The sequence below is a fragment of the Oncorhynchus nerka genome, linkage group LG14 (genome assembly GCF_034236695.1).
Source record: "Oncorhynchus nerka isolate Pitt River linkage group LG14, Oner_Uvic_2.0, whole genome shotgun sequence".
NCBI lineage: Eukaryota > Metazoa > Chordata > Actinopteri > Salmoniformes > Salmonidae > Oncorhynchus > Oncorhynchus nerka.
The window spans coordinates 62,282,980-62,306,565 of NC_088409.1; the positions used below are offsets into that span (position 1 = coordinate 62,282,980).

At 42.4% G+C, this 23,586-nt stretch overlaps 2 protein-coding genes across 4 annotated transcripts in view; one reads left to right on the forward strand and one right to left on the reverse strand.

Annotated features, from left to right (window-relative positions):
* The window catches only part of LOC115141619 (serine/threonine-protein kinase SIK3 homolog), a 45,040-nt gene extending 30,086 nt beyond the window's left edge, over window positions 1-14,954 (reverse strand). Inside the window, 1 exon segment of the mRNA XM_065000241.1 lies at window positions 14,613-14,954. Within this exon segment, the coding sequence (XP_064856313.1) occupies window positions 14,613-14,951 (339 nt within the window). The 5' untranslated portion in view covers window positions 14,952-14,954.
* A 6,938-nt stretch (window positions 14,955-21,892) lies between these two features.
* LOC115141620 (SID1 transmembrane family member 2-like) overlaps window positions 21,893-23,586 on the forward strand; it is a 28,434-nt gene continuing 26,740 nt past the window's right edge. For 2 of the 3 annotated variants that reach the window (XM_029680658.2, XM_029680657.2), the window contains exon 1: window positions 21,893-22,618. In XM_029680658.2, coding sequence (XP_029536518.1) covers window positions 22,397-22,618 — 222 coding nt within the window. In that variant the 5' untranslated portion in view covers window positions 21,893-22,396. The remainder of the gene's footprint in view (window positions 22,619-23,586) is intronic. The other variant, XM_065000243.1, reaches the window with a different exon arrangement.

The window sequence follows — 23,586 nt, forward strand, 5'->3', positions numbered from 1 at the left end:
GTGTCCTTCAAACTTTGCTTTCGTCAAAGAATCCTCCATTTGTAGCAATTACAGCCTTGCAGACCTTTGACATTCTAGTTGTCAATTTGTTGAGGTAATCTGAAGAGATGTCACCCCATGCTTCCTGAAGCACCTCCCACAAGTTGGATTGGCTTGATGGGCACTTACGTACCATACGGTCAAGCTGCTCCCACAACAGCTCAATAGGGTTGAGATCCGGTGACTGTGCTGGCCACTCCATTATAGACAGAATACCAGCTGACTGCTTCTTCCCTAAATAGTTATTGCATAGTTTGGAGCTGTGCTTTGGGTTATTGTCCTGTTGTAGGAGGAAATTGGCTCCAATTAAGTGCCATCCACAGGGTATGGCATGGCGTTGCAAAATGGAGTGATGGCCTTCCTTCTTCCAGACCCCTTTTACCCTGTACAAATCTCCCACTTTACCACCACCCCCAGACCATCACATTGCCTCCACCATGCTTGACAGATGGCGTCAAGCACTCCTGAGGCCAGCATCCCAGAGTCGCCTCTTCTCTGTTGACGTTGAGACTGCTGTTTTTCAGGTACTATTTAATGAAGCTGCCAGTTGAGGACTTGTGAAGCGTCTGTTTCTCAAACTAGACACACTAATGTACTTGTCCTCTTGCTCAGTTGTGCACCGGGGCCTCCAACTCCTCATTCTATTCTGGTTAGGGCCAGTTTGCGCTGTTCTGTGAAGGGAGTAGTACACAGCATTGTATGAGATCTTCAGTTTCTTGGCAATTTCTCGCATGGAATAGCCTTAACTTCTCTGAACAAGAATTGACTAATTTCAGAAGTCTTTGTTTCTGGCCCTTTTGAGCCTGTATTCGAATCCACAAGTGCTGATGCACCAGATACTCAACTAGTCTAAAGAAGGCCGGTTGAATTGCTTCTTTAATTAGCACAACAGTTTTCAGGGTTATCTAATGATCAATTAGCCTTTTAAAATGACACTTGGATTAGCTAGCACAACGTGCCATTGGAACACAGGAGTGATGGTTGCTGATAATGGGCCTCTGTACGCCTACGTAGATATTCCATTAAAAATCAGCGGTTTCCAGCTACAATTGTAATTACAACATTAACAATGTCTACACTGTATTTCTGATCAATTCGATGTTATTTTAATGGACAAAAACAAGGAAATTTCTAAGTGAGCCCAAACTTTTGAACGGTTGTGTATATATATAATTGAGTTAATAAAGCCGCATGCAAACAGGCAGGTGTTTTCAGTGGTTGTGGGGCAGGCTAGCTGAAAATAGGAGCATTGCACCGTGATTGGCTCAACATTGCACCGTGATTGGCTCAGGGACACTACGTCACCCGCCTTTAAGGGTAGACATCAAGAATTTGAGCCCTTTGGGTTCTGCTATAGACTTAGATTATTAGTGCCCATCCAAGAAGGCTCAAGGTCATTGGCCACAGATAAAATTACATCAAATCACATTTATCTACAGTAGCTTTGATTGGACTGATCATGTCAACATCTACCTTTCAAAGTCTTAGCTAGCAGTCATCATCAGTTGTCATCAAGTCGACAATCTACTGGCAAATCCTTTTAAATCCTTGTCAAATTAAGAGAAATAACGAGGATAAATTATAGATAAAACATATCGGTGCTCATTGGCCATGAAGATTACACAACAAGTTGGAAATCACAAATTCAACAATGAGTCGTTTGGAAGGAAACTGCAAGCGTTGCAAAGAAACCACTAACATTAGCCTGCTATTCAATGGAATGGCTGTGATTTTCTTTTCCAAGAGTTCCCACCATAAATCCAGAGAATGCCAGACTTTGATGATTGAAATTTGATGACAAAATTTGCCCACAAAGGACCGCTGTGCCACCTTCACAAGGTGAGTCCAAAAATGTATTGTATGCTGCTGCATAAAGGATGTAATATGACAGGGAGATATGTTACTGTAGCTAAGAAAGTAATACTTAGTGTATGTTGTGTAGTAAGCCGTTAGTAGCCCATGTGCCTCACCCTAATCATTTGGTCTATTTTCACCAACGCGGTATTGTAAACGCATACGTGGCCTGGTGTGTACTTGTTTGGCTACTGTATTGTACAGCTTTGACAGTGCTACTGATAGTAGGTGGTAGAGGTCGACCGATTATGATTTTTTTTTCAACGCCGATACCGATTATAACGGCCGATTCTTTTGATTTACATTTACATTTACATTTAAGTCATTTAGCAGACGCTATTATCCAGAGCGACTTACAAATTGGTGCTTTCACCTTATGACATCCAGTGGAACAGCCACTTTACAATAGTGCATCTAAGTCTTTGTAATAATGACAACAATACTGAATGAACACTTCTATTTTAACTTAATATAATACATCAATAAAATCAATTTAGCCTCAAATAAATAATGAAACATGTTCAATTTGGTTTAAATAATGCAAAAACAAAGTGTTGGAGAAGAAAGCAAAAGTGCAATATGTGCCATGTAAGAATGCTCAAGTTTAAGTTCCTTGCTCAGAACATGAGAACATATGAAAGCTGGTGGTTCCTTTTAAAATGATTCTTCAATATCCCCAGGTAAGAAGTTTTAGGTTGTAGTTATTATAGGAATTATAGGACTATTTATCTCTATACCATTTGTATTTCATATACCTTTGACTATTGGATGTTCTTATAGGCACTTTAGTATTGCCAATGTAACAGTATAGCTTCCGTCCCCCTCCTCGCCCCTAAAAGGGCTCGAACCAGGAACACATCGAAAACAGCCACCCTCGAAGCATCGTTATCCATTGCTCCACAAATTCCACGGCCCTTGCAGAGCAAGGGGAACAACTACTTCAAGGTCTCAGAGCGAGTGCCGTCCCCGATTGAAACACTATTAGCGCGCACCCCGCTAACTAGCTAGCCATTTCACATCGGTTACACCAGCCTAATCTCGGGAGTTGATAGGCTTGAAGTCATAAACAGGTCAATGCTTGAAGCACACGAAAGTGCTGTTTGAATGAATGCTTAAGAGCCTGCTGCTGCCTACCACCGCTCAGTCAGACTGCTCTATCAAATCATAGACTTAATTATAACATAATAACACACAGAAATATGAGCCTTAGGTCATTAATATGGTCAAATCCGGAAACTATCATTTCGAAAACAAAACATTTATTCCTTCAGTGAAATGCGGAACCGTTACGTATTTTATCTAACGGGTGGCAACCCTAAGTCTAAATATTGCTGTTACATTGTACAACCTTCAATGTTGTCATAATTATGTACAATTCTGGCAAATTAATTACGGTCTTTGTTAGGAATAAATGGTCTTCACACAGTTCGCCAAGGCGGCCCAAACTGCTGCATATACCCTGACTGCTTGCACGGAACGCAAGAGAAGTGACACAATTTCCCTAGTTATAAGAAAGTCGTGTTAGCAGGCAATATTAACTAAATATGCAGGTTTAAAAATATATGCTTGTGTATTGATTTTAAAGAAAGGCATTGATGTTTATAGTTGGTACATTGGTGCAACAGTGCTTTTTTCACGAATGTGCTTGTTACATCATCACCCGTTTGGAGAAGTAGGCTGTGATTCAATGAGAAATTAACAGGCACCGCATCGATTATAAGCAACGCAGGACACGCTAGATAAACTAGTAATATCATCAACCATGTGTAGTTAACTAGTGATTATGTTAAGGTTGATTGTTTTTTATAAGATAAGTTTAATGCTAGCAACTTACCTTGGCTTCTTGTTGCACTCGCGTAACAGGTAGTCAGCCTGCCATGCAGGCTCCTTGTGGAGGGCAGGTGGTTAGAGCGTTGGACTAGAAAGCGGAAGGTTGCAGGATCGAATCCCCGAGCTGACAAGGTAAAAATCTGTCGTTCTGCCCCTGAACAAGGCAGTTAACCTCCCCACCTAGGTCGTCATTGAAAATAAGAATGTGTTCTTTAACTGACTTGCTTAGTTAAATAAAAGGTTCAAATTTAAAAAGACGGCCACAATCGGTGTCCAAAAATGCAGATTACCGATTGTTATGAAAACTTGAAATCGGCCTCTAGTAGGTGGTTGTGCTTGGCTTGCACATGCAAATTCAGCACACACAATATTCTATAATAGAAGTGTCGGGACTCTGCTGTCGGGACTCTGCGGTCGGGATAGCTTAATGTAGGCCCCTAACAGTTTGTGGGCATTGTTTGTCACCGTTACAGTGCAATTAATGTATTGTTGTTTGGTGGCTTTGCTGGAATGCATCCAACATTTTGTTTTTGCCCCACCAAGATTTACATGCTAAAAATCGCCACTGGAGATACCAATAAGTAGGGTAACAGCAATGTTCACCCTAAACTGTGCACGTGGCACGTGCAGTAGCCCAAGACTGCCGCCCAGTTCCTGGGCAGAAATATCAGCCCACAGAGAGAAGCATGAGTTTGAACTTCACTCAACTTTCTAGAGCAGTGGTCACCAACCGGTCGATCGCAAACATTTCCGTAAAAAAATCCAACAATAAAGACTTGTGTTCCTGTTTGTTTTATTAGTCTCTGGCAGTTGACGGTAGGTGCATCCGATTCAGCTGCTCTGCGTGCCCGGTAGGTGAACTGTTGCTATTTTGAACCCTTTAATGTCTCTGGAGGTACAAACGCTACCTTCCCGGCGGGCCCAGAGAGCAAATCATGTGCACTGTAGGCCTACCGCTGGCCAATCGGGTGGCTCAGATGACTGTCTGCAGTGATGTGGCAGGTATAAAAGAAAGCTACAGCAAAGTTTAGACAGATTTCAAAACGTTTAAAACCGTGAAGAAAGAGAGACTGTCAACAACTACAGCAACGAGATGCTGTTTTTATGACTTGAGTTCATGTTTAAGTTCTTACTCCGCACTCTCAACACTTTATATTCACCACTTTTATAAGCCATAAAATGAGTATTCTTCCCATTTCCACTCTGCACTACAACAAGACCTGCAGCAGTAATGAATAAGTAGTGTATCTATGGGCTTGTGTTGATGTTATTATTATCTTGGGTATTTTTTAATATCAAAGAATATTTCACTTTCTCTGTTCATAGGAGTAACAACGAACTTGTGCATGAGGCAGAAATAATGCAGTGCAACCCGAGTTTCGCCATCATATGGAAGACGGTGTCCCTTTTTTTGGTCAGTGTCAGTGGAGGACAGGGAGAGCGGAGGGATGTTGAGGCGGACCCTCAGTCTGCTGCTCTCCCCATCAGCTGAGACTGACCATCAGATGCAGGCACCATCAGCCCGATAAAATAAAAAGCTAATTATTTAAATGTACGCTCACTCAGCTGTGCTTCACAAGTAATACAACAACGGAGCTATAACCGGTGTGATCATATAACCTACCTCAAATTTAGAAATAGAATTGTAAAAAATATTTTAAAAATGTCCAGAACAACAACGCATTGGCAGGGCAATTCAAGCAAAGCCAATATGAGGAGATAATGTATTGGGCCTATAGCTTACTGCACAAACCTCATTGCTACAGTGGGTAGAATGGCGCCAGAGAGGATGGCTGACGTTTTACGTGCTCCTAACCAACTGTTATTTTGTTCGGTTTTTTTTGCGTTGTTTAACTTATATTTTAACATCGAAGTGGCTGTAGTAGAGCGGGTCGAGAGTTAAGTTCCACATCATCAACAAACTATGATGGTCCAAACACACCAAGACAGTTGTGAAGAGGGCACAACAACACCTTTTTAACACTTCAGAAGACTGAAAAGATTTGACATTGGTCCCCAGATTCTCAAAATGTTTTACAGCTGCACCAGAGAGCATCCTGACCGGTTGCATCACCGCCTGGTATGGCAACTGCTCGGCATATGACCGTAAGGCGCTACAGAGGGTAGTGCGTACGGCCCAGTACATCACTGGGGCCAAGCTTCCTGCCATCAAGGACCTATATAAGGGGCAGTGTCAGAGGAAAGCCAAAAAAAATGTCAAAGACGCCAATCACCCAAGTCATAGACTGTTCTCTCTGCTACCGCACGGCAAGTGGTGCCGGAGAGCTAAGTCTAGGTCCAAAAGGCTCATTAACAGCTTCTACCACCAAGCCATAAGACTGCTGAACAATTAATCAAGTGGCCACCGGACTATTTACATTGACTGACCCCCACGCCCGCTGTTTATTATCTATGCATAGACACTTCACCCCTACCTACGTGTACAAATGACCTCGACTAACCTGTCCCCTTGCACATCGACTCGGTACCCCCTGTATATAGCCTTGTTATTGTTATTTTGTGTTTTAATACATTTTAGGTTAAGGCTGTAATGCAACAAAATGTGGAAAAGGTCAAAGGGTCTGAATAAATACAATGTTAGTGCATTGACACGGACTACTCAGCCCGTACTCTACACAGATCTGTGCGGCATGAACAATCAGAGCTGCAGTAGGCCTATATGCAAATAGACCCTTGCCATATATGGATCTGTGCCACTTACTTTGAACTGGACTGTGTTTACAGCATGGGCGGTCATGAGTAGATGCGCTTGTTTTGAGATGAAAGCGAGAGCTGCATGTAGCCACGTGTGCACATTTTGTTCATACCCTTTGCTAGTTTCTCTTTAATAATGGAATGGGAATTATAATGCCTTTTATTTTGTAAAGTGGATTCTTGCATCAAACACCTCCTTGTCTGAAGGACAAGCAGATAAACAGGTTCATGTCAAGCCCTGCATGTTTTTTGTTGTTGTTTTTTTTATACAAAAGTCCCATGGAATGTAGGCCTACATTGGCTGCAACTGTAGGCTGAATGATAGCTGTTCTATTTCCATGTTAAAATGTTATGGGATGTATTTTCTCCATTGTTTTTGATGGTAGGCCTATGTTATGATCAAATAGCCACAGTCACCAACATGGCCACTGTTAAAACTAACTTAAAGCAAGTACAGCCTCAGTGTTCACAGAAAACGCACGCCGGAAGTTGCACAGAATTTTCAATGTTCAAGTTTGCGCTCGGCAGACTAGAAATTTGCTCAGTGCTGAAAGAAATTTGAAGGAACATTGGCTAACAGGTGAGAGCGTTTTAAAAGACAGCCGTGAACATTCCATCTCAGCTGTCTGCAATGAGAATAGTCAAAGTTATTTAATCTTTACTGCAGTCAGTCAGTGAGGCCCAAAGCCGCATGGGCTCAGGAGCAATGCTGACCGACAGAGACCAGCACTGTGTCCTCATCTGAGAGGAGACCAAGACTCCCCTCCCCCTACACATATAAACATATATTTATTTATTTAACCTTTATTTAACTAGGCAAGTCAGTGAAGAACAAATTCTTATTTACAATGACGGCCTACACCGGCCAAACCCGGACGACGCTGGGCCAATTGTGTGCCGGCCTATGGGACTCCCAATCACAGCTGGTTGTGATACAGCCTGGATATTCAGTGGGGCAAAAAAGTATTTAGTCAGCCACCAATTGTGCAAGTTCTCCCATTTAAAAAGATGAGAGGCCTGTAATTTTCATCATAGGTACACTTCAACTATGACAGACAAAATGAGGGGGGAAAAAACAAATCCAGAAAATCACATTGTAGGATTTTTTATGAATTTATTTGCAAATTATGGTGGAAAATAAGTATTTGGTCACCTACAAACAAGCAAGATTTCTGTCTTTCACAGACCTGTAACTTCTTCTTTAAGAGGCTCCTCTGTCCCCCACTCGTTACCTGTATTAATGGCACCTGTTTGAACTTGTTATCAGAATAAAAGACACCTGGCCACAACCTCAAACAGTCACACTCCACTATGGCCAAGACCAAAGAGCTGTCAAAGGACACCAGAAACAAAATTGTAGACCTGCACCAGGCTGGGAAGACTGAATCTGCAATAGGTAAGCAGCTTGGTTTGAGGAAATCAACTGTGAGAGCAATTATTAGGAAATGGAAGACATACAAGACCACTGATAATCTCCCTCGATCTGGGGCTCCACACAAGATGTCACCCCGTGGGGTCAAAATGATCACAAGAACGGTGAGCAAAAATCCCAGAACCACACGGGGGGACCTAGTGAATGACCTGCAGAGAGCTGGGACCAAAGTAACAAAGACTACCATCAGTAACACACTACGCCGCCAGGGACTCAAATCCTGCAGTGCCAGACGTGTCCCCCTGCTTAAGCCAGTACATGTCCAGGCCCGTCTGAAGTATGCTAGAGAGCATTTGGATGATCCAGAAGAAGATTGGGAGAATGTCATATGGTCAGATGAAACCAAAATATAACTTTTTGGTAAAAACTCAACTCGTCATGTTTGGAGGACAAAGAATGCTGAGTTGCATCCAAAGAACACCATACCTACTGTGAAGCATGGGGGTGGAAACATCATGCTTTGGGGCTGTTTTTCTGCAAAGGGACCAGGACGACTGATCCGTGTAAAGGAAAGAATGAATGGGGCCATCTATCGTGAGATTTTGAGTGAAAACCTCCTTCCATCAGCAAGGGCATTGAAGATGAAACGTGGCTGGGTCTTTCAGCATGACAATGATCCCAAACACATCGCCCGGGCATTGAAGGACCATTTCAGGACCATTTCAGGGTCCTGAAGTGGCCTAGCCAGTCTCCAGATCTCAACCCCATAGAAAATCTTTGGAGGGAGTTGAAAGCCCGAGTTGCCCAGCAACAGCCCCAAAACATCACTGCTCTAGAGGAGATCTGCATGGAGGAATGGGCCAAAATACCAGCAACAGTGTGTGAAAACCTTGTGAAGACTGCCAACAAAGGGTATATAACAAAGTATTGAGATAAACTTTTGTTATTGACCAAATACTTATTTTCCACCATAATTTGCAAATAAATTCATTAAAAATACTACAATGTGATTTTCTGTCATTCTTATTCTCATTTTGTCTGTCATAGTTGAAGTGTACCTAAGATGAAAATTACAAGGCCTCATCTTTTTAAGTGGGAGAACTTGCACAATTGGTGGCTGACTAAATACTTTTTTGCCCCACTGTATACACAGACACACACAGAGACATTCAAAACACACATTCATACAAACATAGCCTCACACACACACACACACACACACACACAGTGATTCTTAACATTTGACAATCAGGATGAGTGGGATTGAGGACAGGGTTGGTTTGGGTACACAGAGTGCTACCAAGCGTGTGTATGCGAGTGACCATGTTGCATGCGAGTGACCGTGTTGCATGCGCGTACTTGTATTCTGCTGTGTGAGAGCAAGAGATGATCAGTTTGACATTGTTCTAGTATGGGGGGAATTATCATCTTTGCCAATACTGACATCAAAAACATTCACATTTCCGGCTACAGGTCAGTTGAAATGGCGTTATCACAACCACTTAACAAGAACTGGTTAAGCTATAAACCGGTTAAAATAACTTTATTATTTCGATCAGCTTTTCCCGCTGGGTTCCCTGTTCTAGAGGGTTTCCCTTCTATTCAGGTGTGCCATAAGCATCACATGATCACACAAATAAGCCTGCATCATTTATTCAACCCATGTTGTTCGTTGCCTCTGCTTGATCCTTTCAGCGGCAACACGACGCAGCGCTGCATGCAGGAGGTCCTCACCCCGCTGCTCAACGTTCTGTCATCATCATGAAGACTGGGTCACCACACAGGGTGAAAGTTCAATTGATCTCCAGACTCGGTGCAAGGTTACCAGTAACGAGAGTCTCAGACTTAAACCTGGGGGGGGGGACCAGTGTGGCGGCAGCTGTGGCCTCGTTGTTTCGACACGTGCTAGCTACCAACAAGCGGTCACCCTGCCCTTCAACCGCACAGCGGAGCCACAGGTTTTACGCACACCTCCAGGGAGAGAAAGACTGTTCTGTGTGTGCCACGCATGTGGGTGACTCAGCTCATAAGGTCCAAGTTCAGATATTCCTGCATGCGTCTGAACTGTAGAGCGTGTGTGTGTGTGTTCCAAAGTAACAGCCTACTCATATACATGCGCATCAGGAGTGCAGGTGCTATTTTAACTGTGAATAGGTCTCATTCATCAATGAGGCAGCCAATACCCTAAATGGACAAACTCAGTCTTTCTAAAAAATCAAAGCAGGTGAGCAGATAAGTAAAGAGGCGTAAAACACTAACAGACACAACCCAGAGGATAATCTGGATCAAAAAATGGGTAGTTCCAGTTCTGGATGCTGATTGGCTGAGTCCACGTCCCAGTTGTGGGTATAATCATGATAGCCTATTCACGATATACCAGTCTCTAGTTCCTTATTGCTTCAATGGCCACGGTCACATAGGCCAAAACCTCCATCTGATTAAACCACCCACTTAAACCTCCATCAGAAAATTTGGGGCACCTCCATTTAAAAATGAGAAGAGTTTTTCTATAGACAGAGTTTGCATTGGATCTTGAGATCAACCAATGAGTGTGGTACCCTGGTGGCAGCTGAGCTCCATACATGGAGAGGGGTCATGACGAGCATCAAGTCTCTGTTGTCCTCCATCTCTATGGATACCAACAAGATTCCAATGGAATTACCTTTCCCGGGAAGCGTGACGTTGATAGCACACTAACGTTAAGTGACTCTAATGTGTACGTCAACGTTGCCAACTGACTCGAGGGGGTGCCGGACTGGCACATGCGGACAGGCAATGCCGTGGGGCTATTAGTCAAGAGGCTAAATATAGCTGATGAGACAGTGTTGTACCGCATGGACCAAGACCATACAGTCAGTAAGACCTGAATGTAGGTGAAAGTCACCATTAAGGGGACTCCTATTAGGAACCTTTCTTTGGTAAAAAAGGGGTAAGTTTGGACAATGGTATGGACTCAGTGACTATCAAAAAAGAAAAACCTAATGTTTAATAAAATAGCTGAAGGAATAGTCTACTGCAGGGGTACTCAAGGACTATTTGAGAACGTCCGGTCATACACATTTCCTAGGTGGCAAAGATCGGGATGATTATTGTCAATTATCGGCGTAATAACAAACCCACACCTTGCAACCCCAAATTGTTCATAGCGCATTTGATAGAGGAAAGAAAATTGTGCAGTTTTAAAGCTAATTTCCCACTAATTTCTACACATTTTGCATGGGTCAGGGATTTTTGCTGATTTAAGCTCATTTCCTGCAATTCTACACATTTTCCCATGTTTTATGTGTGTTTATATGATTACCAGGGGTCGAAGGCCGACGTATTTCTATTTACTTTGACCCTGTTCTGGGTCCGGGTCGCCAGTTGAGTATGGCCGGTCTACTGTATATGTGTGAGAATGTTTTTTCACTATAATCTAGCTAGCCTACTACCAAAGAGCCTAGTCCGATATGAAGTCATATAGCTACACACTATAAATAAGTAGTATGAAATTGCCTGTCAAAAACTACTGGTTTTTGCATTTTAAAAAAAATGACAAGTTAGACCTAGGCCAGATTCCACTAGAGCTAGTACTGAACGCACACCAACAAGAACTATGGGACATGAAGGTAGGTAAAGCAGCAACACCACCTTTATTCATACAACTTAAATCACAGCGTTAGGCCTGTTATCTAACGTTGCCTGGACATCGTGGCTACTGCTCCTCCTCCTCCTCAATGCAAATCTAAACTGAGGAGGAGGCAGTAGGGGAGGAAGTCTGGATAGACACAGTGTAACGTGAGGAGACGGTGCGATGCACCGCAGACAAGCCAGAGCACGCCGGCTGTCATCTTTAACCATACCTGTCTGACTGTAGTGGAGCCAAGAGGAGGTGCCAAGTCTTCTGATAAGGAGGGGGAGGGAGGGAGCTAGGCAGTTGGCAGACATATTTAGGTTTATAAACACTTTTTTTTTTTTATTCAGGGGTGTGTGTGTTTTTTTGTTGACCTCGTGTCAGGTCTGGCCTAGCGGCACTTGGAGTGTCCCTCTTCCAGAGCTGTGATGCCTTGCTTAGTCTAACACCCCGGCTCAACAATCCCCTTCTCCCTGGCTGATGTTGCAGACCGGAGCACTGAGCTAGAGCTCCGGTCTTTCACACCACTGATTAGGCATGACTAATACTGGCGGAGAAGGTGTGCAGTTAGAAGACCAGTCCAAATACGCTGAAATGGCTCACTTCTACGTAGGCTAACTGACTGCTAGGGAGGGTGTCATGTCAATGTTTGTGAGCAACATACATGTTGAATTGTTTGAATTCAGTAGAAATTAGTTGATGTAGCTAGAAGAGGCTCAGGATGTCAGCAGCTCTTCGGTTGCATAACATGCTCTTGTTTGGACTTTGAATTTCATAAACATGACCAGAAATATCAGCATTTGTAACCTTGAGTTGGTGAGAAGGCAGCACCAATGCACTGGTTTCATGTGCTTTGGGCATATATTTTCAAAAACATTAGCTAGTCCCATTTAAATTGTACAAAGAAACAAGGTGAACCTGAAGCATGTTGGCTGTCAAATGTCAAAAATATATCATGCTTCATAAGATGCAATGGGAGGGGTCAAAAACAGGGGACAAAACATGTTTTGGGTGGTGGTACATTCAATGACAAACCCAAAACAATAATATTTGGACGAGCTACTTCCTCTAAACATGACATGCGAACCACACTGGCGATGTTGCATGCAGGAGCGTCGCAAAATAAATGTACACATACACGTTACTCAATCATTTCACCCACACCATTCTTGCGCATCTGCGTTGCCAAGTGCTAAAATATAACTTGGTTCTTTTTTAGACACTCCACAAGCTGCAAGTCCCCCCCTCCTTATCGGATATGAGGAAAATACAAACCCACGTGGATGCTTGAAAGACAAAACAAGGAGAGATTCATTAAAGATAACAAGGTTTCCCTTTAAATCTGTGGATTAACTGTTGTAGTGGAAAAACACCAGATTTTATATGACTCCGCGGGTCAAAATTCTACAAAGAACCACATGCATGTCAGGTAAAATAACAACCCAATGTTCATCACCCAGGAAGAACTAGCTAGCTAGCATTTTCAAATTGCACTAATGCAATCCACTCTACCAATCCAGCAGAATGAAAAATATCAGGGCTTGTGTGGAGTCCCCTTGCGCAAAAGTATCACTCAACAAAAAAACTTGCCCTAACAATCAAGAGATTGTAGTTTTTAGTGGTCAGTGTTTTATCAATGAATCGTTATGTAACTTTAAGACACTAATATGTGGTTCCCTACAAATACATTTTCACAAGTTCTGTAGATTAGTTTAAGCTGCTTAGGCTATAGCCTAATATGTTTTTGAACATGTTCCATGTCACCATGTGAGTTAATCTATCAGAACAGTCAGCCTCCATCACACAACACACATAGACGTAGTATATATTCTGTCTTATACACACTTTACAATCGTGATTCCCTTACAGGTAGTCTTCTGTTTATCCCTCTCTAATGTCTCTGGCCTCAGTTCGATCCCATGAGCGTGTTGCAGATGCACAGTCTTATTAGTAGGAGTTGTCACAGGTTTAGTGGCACTGGCACAGGTTTAAAAGCATGGCCAGAGTGGGTAGGCTATCTTTTGCCCTGCTCTACTCCTTGGTCCCCTCGGTCGTTATTGAGAGAAAAAAATAAAACCGTTTCACAATAAAGACACCCGGGGAAAATAAAACTGAATGATAATTTGTGTAAAGGCAAAACGTGGATTGAAAAAAAGTAGCCTACTGTTCATGCTAAGGTCTCTCAACAATAAGGATGAATGAGATGTAGGTAAAAATTGGGACTACTATGATTGTTTTTTTTGTTTCAATATTGAAAAAAAAGATCTGTAGTCTCCAGTGCCTATCTGCCAGCAATGCATCTGCCTACAGACGCCCACACTATGCAACAGCATACGCACACTCAAAGGGATATCAATAAGCTATGACATATCTGAGGCAGCCCATAGCCCCTGCCTTTACCCAAATGAAAATGCCACATAACCTGGCACAAACTAAAATACCAGTTCTTGAAAACACCCCCCTTATATTAAATGAATACACCATGAGAAAATGTTAAACATTCAAACTTTTTCAGTGAGAAAATACATTGTTAAGTCAACACATTTTTAGGGATGAGATCTGGCCAGACAGCAATACGTTAACAGCCTGTCAAACCAGCTTGTTTTTTCAGTTAGTTACCTAGTCAACGATTGCCAAAGGAACATTCACTTCAAAATCTAACAAATATATATATATGCTTGCTAATGATACGTATAAACTACTGATGACATAGATTACACGATTCTTGTGATCCTACCTAGCTAATACATAATGCCAAAAATAGCTGGTCAGCTAGCTAGCTGATTGCAAACCACAAATAGAACAAATGTAACGTTAGTTAACTACCGCAGCCAAATAGCAAACGTTACCCTCGAAGTCCCCCTCTCCTCTTTCATCCCAGCGGTACCCTTCTCTCCGTCGACAAGTGACCCCCGCTGTCCTTGTTACATTAGAACTGATTTTATCATGGTAAAAACTCATCGGAAAAACTACAAGGCGAATGGTTGCTTATGATGCCCCATGTTTACACCCCCGCACTGAGCACTGCGACCAAAAGCGGACAAGACGTTGTAACGTTACTCGCTCCCGAGCCCGAAGGCCCAATCTTCAGCCTCGATGAGAGTGACAGCGATAACACAGTCAAATGAGTACAAATCGTTGACAACCTGTAATTGATCCCGTTCAAAAACCTTTTATTAATCATCGTACCTTTGCTTTGGTGATGATGTGTGTTGCCAATTTAACAACGGCGAAATTCCCCTTCCCGATGGTCCGCTCGATTTCGTAGTAGCCCACTCGGGCTGGGGGGGGCCTGCTGGCCGAGGGGTGGCCGGGGTTGGTGATGCACCCCGCAGCCGGGGTAGGTCGATTGGAGTGGCTGATCCCAGAGGATGGTTGTGCTCGGTTCTGGGCGCCCATGCCTGCGTGGGCCGGTCGGGTAGAGTGCGTAATCCCGGCCGCAGCGGACCCAGCTGCACCTCCGCTTGACACGGCCGCCATCTTCTCGCCTCTCTGCGGGAACAACAACCAGCCTTGCGCAGCGCGCATCGCGGGCACGCCCCGCCCTGCGTCATATTACGTAGACAGCCCCTTCGCAGCGCCCTCTCTAGGTTGTAACTATAGCAACTATCAGCGTAACAATGACTTCATCCACAGAAACGGTTGCCTTGGCGACAGAACTGCGCATTATCGCGCTAGCGCAAGTCTGTGTGCGTTTCTTAACCGGGAACTGCCATGCAGTTTCCCATGTCTGTTGAGTGTACATCACATGGTTGGATGGATTCAACATCTCTGGTTCAACTCATTCTAAATACTTTATTGCCTGCAAAATGTCACGCATCACCTCGTTCAGACGTTCCATCTGAAAAAAGTACAGTTATTATATTCTGGTCTATTCCATTCTATTCTGTTATTTTAAAACACACACACACACACACATCCCATTGGAAGTTATTTTTTAATCTGCATTGTTGGGAAGGGCTTGTAACACAAACATTTCACTATAAATTCTACACCTTTGTGTTCGGCCCATGTGACAAATACAATTTGATTTGATGTCATGTCTCATCCATCATCTACAGCAGTATTATCAAATATATTGTGAGGTGTCCAATCCCGCTTGAGTAAAATAATCAAGGGAATTCATTCAATTTACTTTAAAATGACCAAAATCCAATTGAAAATGTATAGAAATGATTCACCAACAGTACCAGACCAAGGTTTGGACACACCTACTCATTCAAGGGTTTTCTTAATTTGTACTATTTTCTACATTGTGGAATAACAGTGAAGACATCAAAACTATGAAATAACACATGGAATCATGTAGTAACCAAAAAAAGTGTTGAACAAATCTAAATGTATTTTATATTTGAGATTCTTCAAATTAGCCACCCTTTGCCTTGATGACAGCTTTGTACACTCTTGGCATTCTCTCAACCAGCTTCCCCTGGAATGCTTTTCCAACAATCTTGATGGAGTTCCCACATATGCTGAGCACTTGTTGTCTAATTTTCCTTCACTCTGCGTTGCAACTCATCTCAACCATCTCAATTTGGTTGAGGTTGGGTGATTGTGGGGGCCAGGTCTTCTGATGCAGCACACCATTACTCTCCTTCTTGGTCAAATAGCCCTTTCACAGCCTGGAGGTGTGTTGGGTCATTGTCCTGTTGAAAAATAAATGACAGTCCCACTAAGTGCAAACCAGATGCGATGGTGTATCGCTGCAGAATGCTGTGGTAACCATGCTGGTTAAGTGTGCCTTGAATTTTAAATAAATCGCCAACAGTGTCACCAGCAAAGTACCCCCACACCATCACACCTCCTCCATGCTTCACGGTGGGAACCACACATGCAGAGATCATCCGTTCACCTATTCTGCGTCCCACAAAGACACAGTGGACTTTTCAGACCAAAGGACAGATTTCCAATGGTCTAATGTCCATTGCTCGTATTTCTTGGCCCAAGCAAGTCTCTTCTTATTATTGGTGTTATTTTGTAGTGGTTTCTTTGCAGCAAATCAACCATGAAGGCCTGATTCATGCAGTCTATTCTAAACAGTTGATGTTGAGATGTGTCTGTTACTTGAACTCTGTGAAGTATTTATTTTGAATTTTTGAGGCTGGTAACTCTAATGAACTTGTCCTCTGCAGCAGAGTTAACTCTGGGTCTTCCTTTCCTGTGTCGGTCCTCATTAGAGTCAGTTTCATCATAGCGCTTGATGGTTTTTGTGACTTCATTTGAAGAAACGTTAAAAGTTCTTGACATTTTCCGCATTGACTGACCTTCATGTCTTAAAGTAATGATGCACTGTCGTTTCTCTTTGCTAATTTGAGCTGTTCTGGACATAATATGGACATTGTCTTTTACCACAAAGGGCTATCTTCTGTATACCACCCCTACCTTGTCACAGCACAACTGATTGGCTCAAACGCATAAGAAGGAAAGAAATTCCACAAATGAACTTTTAACAACGCAGACCTGTTAATTGAAATGTATTCCAGGTGACTACCTCATGAAGCTGTTTGAGAGAATGCCAAGAGTTTGCAAAGCTGTCATCAAGGCAAAGGGTGGCTACTTGAAGAATCTCAAATATAAAATATATTTTGATTTGTTTAACTCATTTTTGGTAACTGCATGATTCCATAAGTGTTATTTCATAGTTTTGATGTCGCCACTATTATTCTACAATGTATAAAAATGAAAAAATACAGAAAAACACTCAGTAGTTGTGTCCAAACCTTTGGCTGGTACTGTATATTCATCCAGTTTCTTACTGTCCAGCTGGCAAATAATCACTAGACAGTCAGGGATGATCAAACATTTTAAAAACGATGGATAGAGGCATAGATTATAGAAAAATATACTGCACTAGGCCTTCCTTAATCCTGTATGAGTGGAGTAATACAAATTAAACTAATATTTTGACAGCCAGGAAATATAACACAATGTATCAGTCAGCACAGAAAGAAAACATCAAACAAGACCTTAAGAATATCTCAACATGTTCACATTTTAAATTTAGGGTGAAGCAAACGTAAAGTGCATAACTGGGGACATGTTCTAAAGCACATCTTGGATGGTTGGCTTTATATTTACACTTTTGGGGGAAAAACCCGTTGGGATGCCTAAACAGGCTCATACATCAACGCTGTTTTCATCAGGAGGGTGCAATAGGTTAGGATTGATGAAGACAAATTAGGGCCCTGAAAGGACAGCTCTTTATGGTGAACTGGAATGGATATAATAGGCCTCAATCTCTTACTTACGCATAATATGCCCGAGTTGGTGTAAGGGTATACAACTGTATTCATGGAGCACCGCATTGATCAAAATGTACATCAAAGAGATGTAGGCTAGCATAATGGTTTTATTTTACTGGATATGTTGATTACATGACTTCACTATCAGAGAATCAGCTAGAATCTAGTGTTAAGCAGAGTGGAACAGGGGGACCCAAGAGCAGACTCAGATGAGGAGACTGGGATTAAGTAACAAGGTATTTATTGAAACACAAGGGGGAGATGGAGTGCAGGTCAAGGGGAAGCTCAGGCGGGTTGCTGGAAACCAGGTGCTGAGGCTGGAGCGAGAGGAGTTGAGACAGAGTAAGCAGGTCCGGAAGGGAATCCAAGGGAGTGGTAGAGTGAGGAATCCAGGACAGAGTAGCAGGATGACGAGACGTTGGACTAGAGACAGGGACCAGTGTCAGAGCGGGCACAACTGTAGCGGAGAGAAAAACAACATCAGGCAAGGACAACAGGCACAACAGCATAACAGGATCTGAATTGTAACAAACGGCTAGAACCGTGGACTGACTGAGCAGAGATTGTGATCTGGCAGCATGGAAGTGGCAGGGCTGAGTATTTGTAGAGGTCTTGATTATGGAACAGGTTGCAGCTGGTGGGGATCTGCTCTGACTCCAGCACACCGGTCTCCACCCACACAATCACAGAGAGAGAGAGAGAGAGAGAGAGAGAGAGAACTGGGGGAATGGCGGCAGGTCAAGGAGAAACAGGATGAGCAGTAGAGGGTGTTACAGGAGCAGTGTGATATCTAGATCCCACAAGGGCCATTCACTTTTCTGAATCTAAATTGATCTAGTTCCTTTATCAATATTATAACATATTTCCTTGCCCACCACTAAATCAATTAGTATAATAAGACTAAGAATTTGATGACAATTGGAGAGCTAGTCTACTTCCTACTTTTATGGTAAAACTAGAAGAAGCAAATATAAGAGTTGAGAGACGAAGGAAGAATGCAAACATTTTTTCTGGTGAATTATAACTGATGAGAAACCTTGCAAAAGAGACACAGCACTATTTCACTGTTATTGCCTAATAATTAAACTTTTTATTTCGGTTTAGGGTCCAGATTTGGATTAGCGCCCGTTTCAAGTGTTGATCTAGTTGTGCTGTCCATGGGATGCTGATCAGTCAAGTCTGTAGTAGACCCATATCTCACAGGTTGGCATTTGTCATGAATCTTGTTCTGGAGGAAGCTCTGGAGAGTGGTCACTAGCTGGCACAGACACAAAGTCATCTAAATCTGATTTTAAACATAACTGTGACCTTACCCTTAACCTTAACCACACTGCCATCCCTAATGCCAAGCCCTAACCTTAAAAACCAACAAAAGAAATCAATTATATTGCCAATGTAATATATTAAATCTAATATTAAGGAAGTCTCGAGGATTTGCTCGCCTGAGGTAGAGTATATCATGAAACGCTGCAGACCTCACTATTTACCAAGAAAGTCCCCATCTATATTTTTCATAGCTGTCTATTTACCACCACAAACTGATGCTGGCACTAAATCCGCACTCAATGAGCTGTATAAGGCCATAAGCAAACAGGAAAACGCTCATCCAGAGGCAGCGCTCCTAGTGGCCGGGGACTTTAATGCAGGGAAGCTTAAATCCGTTTTCCTTCATTTCTACCAGCATGTTAAATGTGCACCAGAGGGGGGGGAAACTCCATACCACCTTTACTCCACACACAGAGACACGTACAAAGCGCTCCCTCTCCCTCCAATTGGCAAATCTGACCATAATTATATCCTCCTGATTCCTGCTTACAAGCTAAAACAGGAAGCAGTGACCGTACGTACATACCCCAACCAGAATCCATGGATTACAGGCAACATCCACACTGAGTTAAAGGTGTGAGCATTCAAGGAGCGGGACTCTAACCCGGACGCTTATAAGAAATCCCGCTATGTCCTCAGACGAACCATCAAACAGCCAAAGTGTCAATACAGGACTAAGATTCAATCATACTACACCGGCTCCGACACTCGTTGGATGTGGCAGGGCTTGCAAAATATTACGGACTATAAAGGGAAGCACAGCCGTGAGCTGCCCAGTGACACGAGCCTACCAGACGAGATAAATGCCTTTTATGCTAGCTTTGAGGCAAGCAATACAGAAGCATGCATGAGAGCAGAAGCTGTTCAGGATGACTGTGATCACACTCTCCGTAGCGTCTCCTTCCTGAGCAGTATGACGGCTGCGTGGTCCCATGGTGTTCATACTTGTGTACTATTGTTTGTACAGATGAACGTGGTACTTTCAGGCGTTTGGAAATTTCTCTCAAGGATGAACCAGACTTGTGGAGGTCTACAATTTTTTGGCTGATTTCTTTTGATTTTCCCATGAGGTCAAGCAATGAGGCACTGAGTTTGAAGGTAGGCCTTGAAATACATCCACAAATACGCCTCTAATTGACTCAAATGATGTCAATTAGCCTATCAGAAGCTTCTAACGCCATGACATAATTTTTTTTAATGTTCCAAGCTGTTTAAAGGCACAGTCAACCTAGTGTATGTACACTTCTGACACACTGGAATTGTGATACAGTGAATTGTAAGTGAAATAATCTGTCTGTAAACAATTGTTGGAACTATTACTTGTTGGAACAATTACAAGACGGTGTGCTAATACATTCAGTCAATCACAGAGACTGTGTTGTTTACCTTTCCGCTAACCATCCCAGGGGGACTGTAGAAACTATTATCTAAACCGTAATGCAACTCCGATTCATTCAATTTAGATTTATAGACTTAATATTCTGTGTCCAGGATAAATCATTTTACCTAACTCATTCACACTATCACAGGAACAAGAAAAGTAACAGGTACTTCATATTATTCACAGAATCCTGGAACTAATCCTGTAATTATTGGAACTCTGTTCATGCAGCACATGAAGCCTATGTACACAGGCCTTTCCTGAAAGAAATGAAGCATTTCCTGCATGCAGGATGGGTCTTACACCAGCAGAGGTACTGTTTCCAACTGAACTACCTTGTTATGTTCAAATCTAAATCAAATCAATTGTCATTTGTCACATGCTTCGTAAAGAATTGGTGAAACTGTGAAACGCATACTTATGGGTCCTTTTCCAAAAATGCATAGTTAAAAGATAAAGATGTAAAAAATACAAATGAAAAACAGAAATAGTGATATGAGGAATAAGAAGACAGTGAATCACGTATGACAATAACGAGTAAAAATAACATGGCTATATACATGGAGTACCAGTACCGAGTTGATGTGCAGGGGTACGAGGTAATTCAGGTAGCTATGTACATAGGTAAGGGTAAAGTGAGCAACAGGATAATAGACAGTAGCAGCAGAGTATGTGGTGAGTGTGAAAGTGTGTGTGTGTGTGTGTGTGTGTGTGTGTGTGTGTGTGTGTGTGTGTGTGTGTGTGTGTGTGTGTGTGTGTGTGTGTGTGTGTAATCAGTATACATCTGAGCGTGTGTGTGTGTGTGTGTGTGTTGGGGTGTCAGTGTAAGTATGTGTGAATGTGTGTGTATACAGGGACTACCAGTACCGAGTCCAGTGTGTGTGGTACCGAGTCCAGTGTGTGTGTACATAGAGTCAGTGCAAGAGAGTTAGTGCAAAAAGGAGTAAACGCAGGTAGTCCGGGTAGACATTTGACTAGCTATTTACAGTCTTGTTTAACAGTATTATGGCTTGGGGTTAGAAGCTGTTTAGGGTCCTGTTGGTTCCAGACTTGGTGCACTGGTACCCCTTGCCTTTGCAGTTGAGGTGAGAGACATGGGCAGGTTTACATTTCTTGTCACGAATCTTGAACTGGAGGCAGAGCTGATCTATTTCCGTTAGATGAGCCAGCTGCAAAGTCAAATCAAATCAAATTGTATTTGTCACATGAGCAGAATACAAAAGGTGTAGACCTTACAGTGAAATGCATACTTTACAAGCCCTTAAATGTACAACCAGTCGTACCTCACTTTCTTGAAATACCCTCACTTAGTCCAGTAGGAAAAATGTAGTAAAATGTGTTTCTCTTTCCATCAAAACAATAATAGATCTAATACGTGTTTTATTTCAAAGGAATATTGTATATATTCCTTATGTCAGAATTTACTGCAATACATTTGGTCATATGCATTCTATTTCTATGTTTGTGCTGAAAAGAATGACGTCATTACGCCGTGCTTGGTTTGTTTACTGCGTGCGTTGGGAGGGTGTGAGTGACACAGATTCATTCCCCGTGGCCAGTCGATTCAACAGATGCAAAAACAACGTTCACTTTACGGTACCTGATATGTCAACCTAAATGATAAAATGTGGAGGATATTAGCTCTAAACACCTTGGAGAGTAAATCTTTCGGGATCTAGCTCGTACAGTAGTAGTTGTGTTGTTATCGCCTAGCTAACGTTAGTTTAAGTCGCAGTACCGAGGAGTGGCTAGCTGGCGATGGTGAAAGGAGGAGCGATGTGGATGTAATACATTGATCATTAGCTAGCAAATGTAGCTAGCTGGCTAGATTATCACACTACTGTAGGTAGTCGTTCGCTATCAACTGTTCTGTTGTGAATGATAAATTACAACTGAGCTGCCTAGTTAGGTAAGTTTGCCATTCATGTTATTATTGTCATCCGACGGGTCAAGTGCATTTTGGTCGTTTTGATCGACAAACTGTTGCTCAGCTAGCACAGCAATTATTGACAAATCGCAAGGAAATGGTTTTGAGGAGCTGTTGTAAATTTGGCCCAGTTTTAGTCTGGTTCCGACTTGGTTATGTGGTCCTGTTGTGGTTATGTGTGACCCACTTGCGGTGCGCACGGGCAGAAACTAAAACGGTGGTCCAAAAAGATGCCGAATTTGATGTTACCTACAACGATACGGTTACCAGTGACAACCAAACCATCTATGCCTTTAATCACACCGTCTCCCGAAACAAGGTGAGTACATCGTTCAGGTCACAAATACCACTTTGGTCACTTATATCCTGCTTTTGCACCGGCCGCCTAGTGCGAACACACCTGTTTCAACTAATTATGTTATCTAAGTACTAGGCTGGAATTAAACCTGCCCATCCGGTCCCCAAGTATTAGGGTTGAAGAACACAGAACTACCGACTTGTTATGAGTAGCCTCATTTGGTTGTATAATAAGATAGGATTGCAAAAAGTGAAAAATACAAAACTTGAGTGTGTATGTTTGATGGGTGTGTGCGTATGTACAGTACCAGGTCGAAAGTTTGGACACCTACTCATTCAAGGATTTTCTTTATTTTTCTAAATGGTAGAATAATAGTAAAGACATCAACACTATGAAAACACAAATAGAATCATGTAGTAACCAAAAAAGTATTAAACAAATCAAAATATATTTTAGGATCTTCAAAGTAGTCACCTTTGCCTTGATGACTGCTTCAAATCAAATTTTATTGCTCACATACACATGTTTAGCAGATGTTATTGCGGGTGTAGCTAAATGGTAGTGTTTCTAGCTCCAACAGTGCAGTAATATCTAACAATGTCACAACAATACACACACATCTAAAGGAATGGAATTAAAAATATATAAATATTGAACGAGCAATGTCCGAGCGGCATAGATTAAAGTGCAATAGAGTAGAATACAGTATATACATATGAGATGAGTAATGCAAAATGTGTCAACATTATTAAAGTGACTAGTGTTCCATTTTTAAGGTGCCCAGTGATTTCAAGTCTATGTATATAGGGCATCAACCTCTAAGGTGCTAGTGATGGCTATTTACCAGTCTGATGGCCTTGAGATAGAAGCTGTTTTTCAATCTCTCGGTCCCAGCTTTGATGCATCTGTACTGACCTCGCCTTCTGGATGATAGCGTGGTGAACAGGCAGTGGCTCAGGTGTTTGTTGTCGTTGATGATCTTTTTGGCC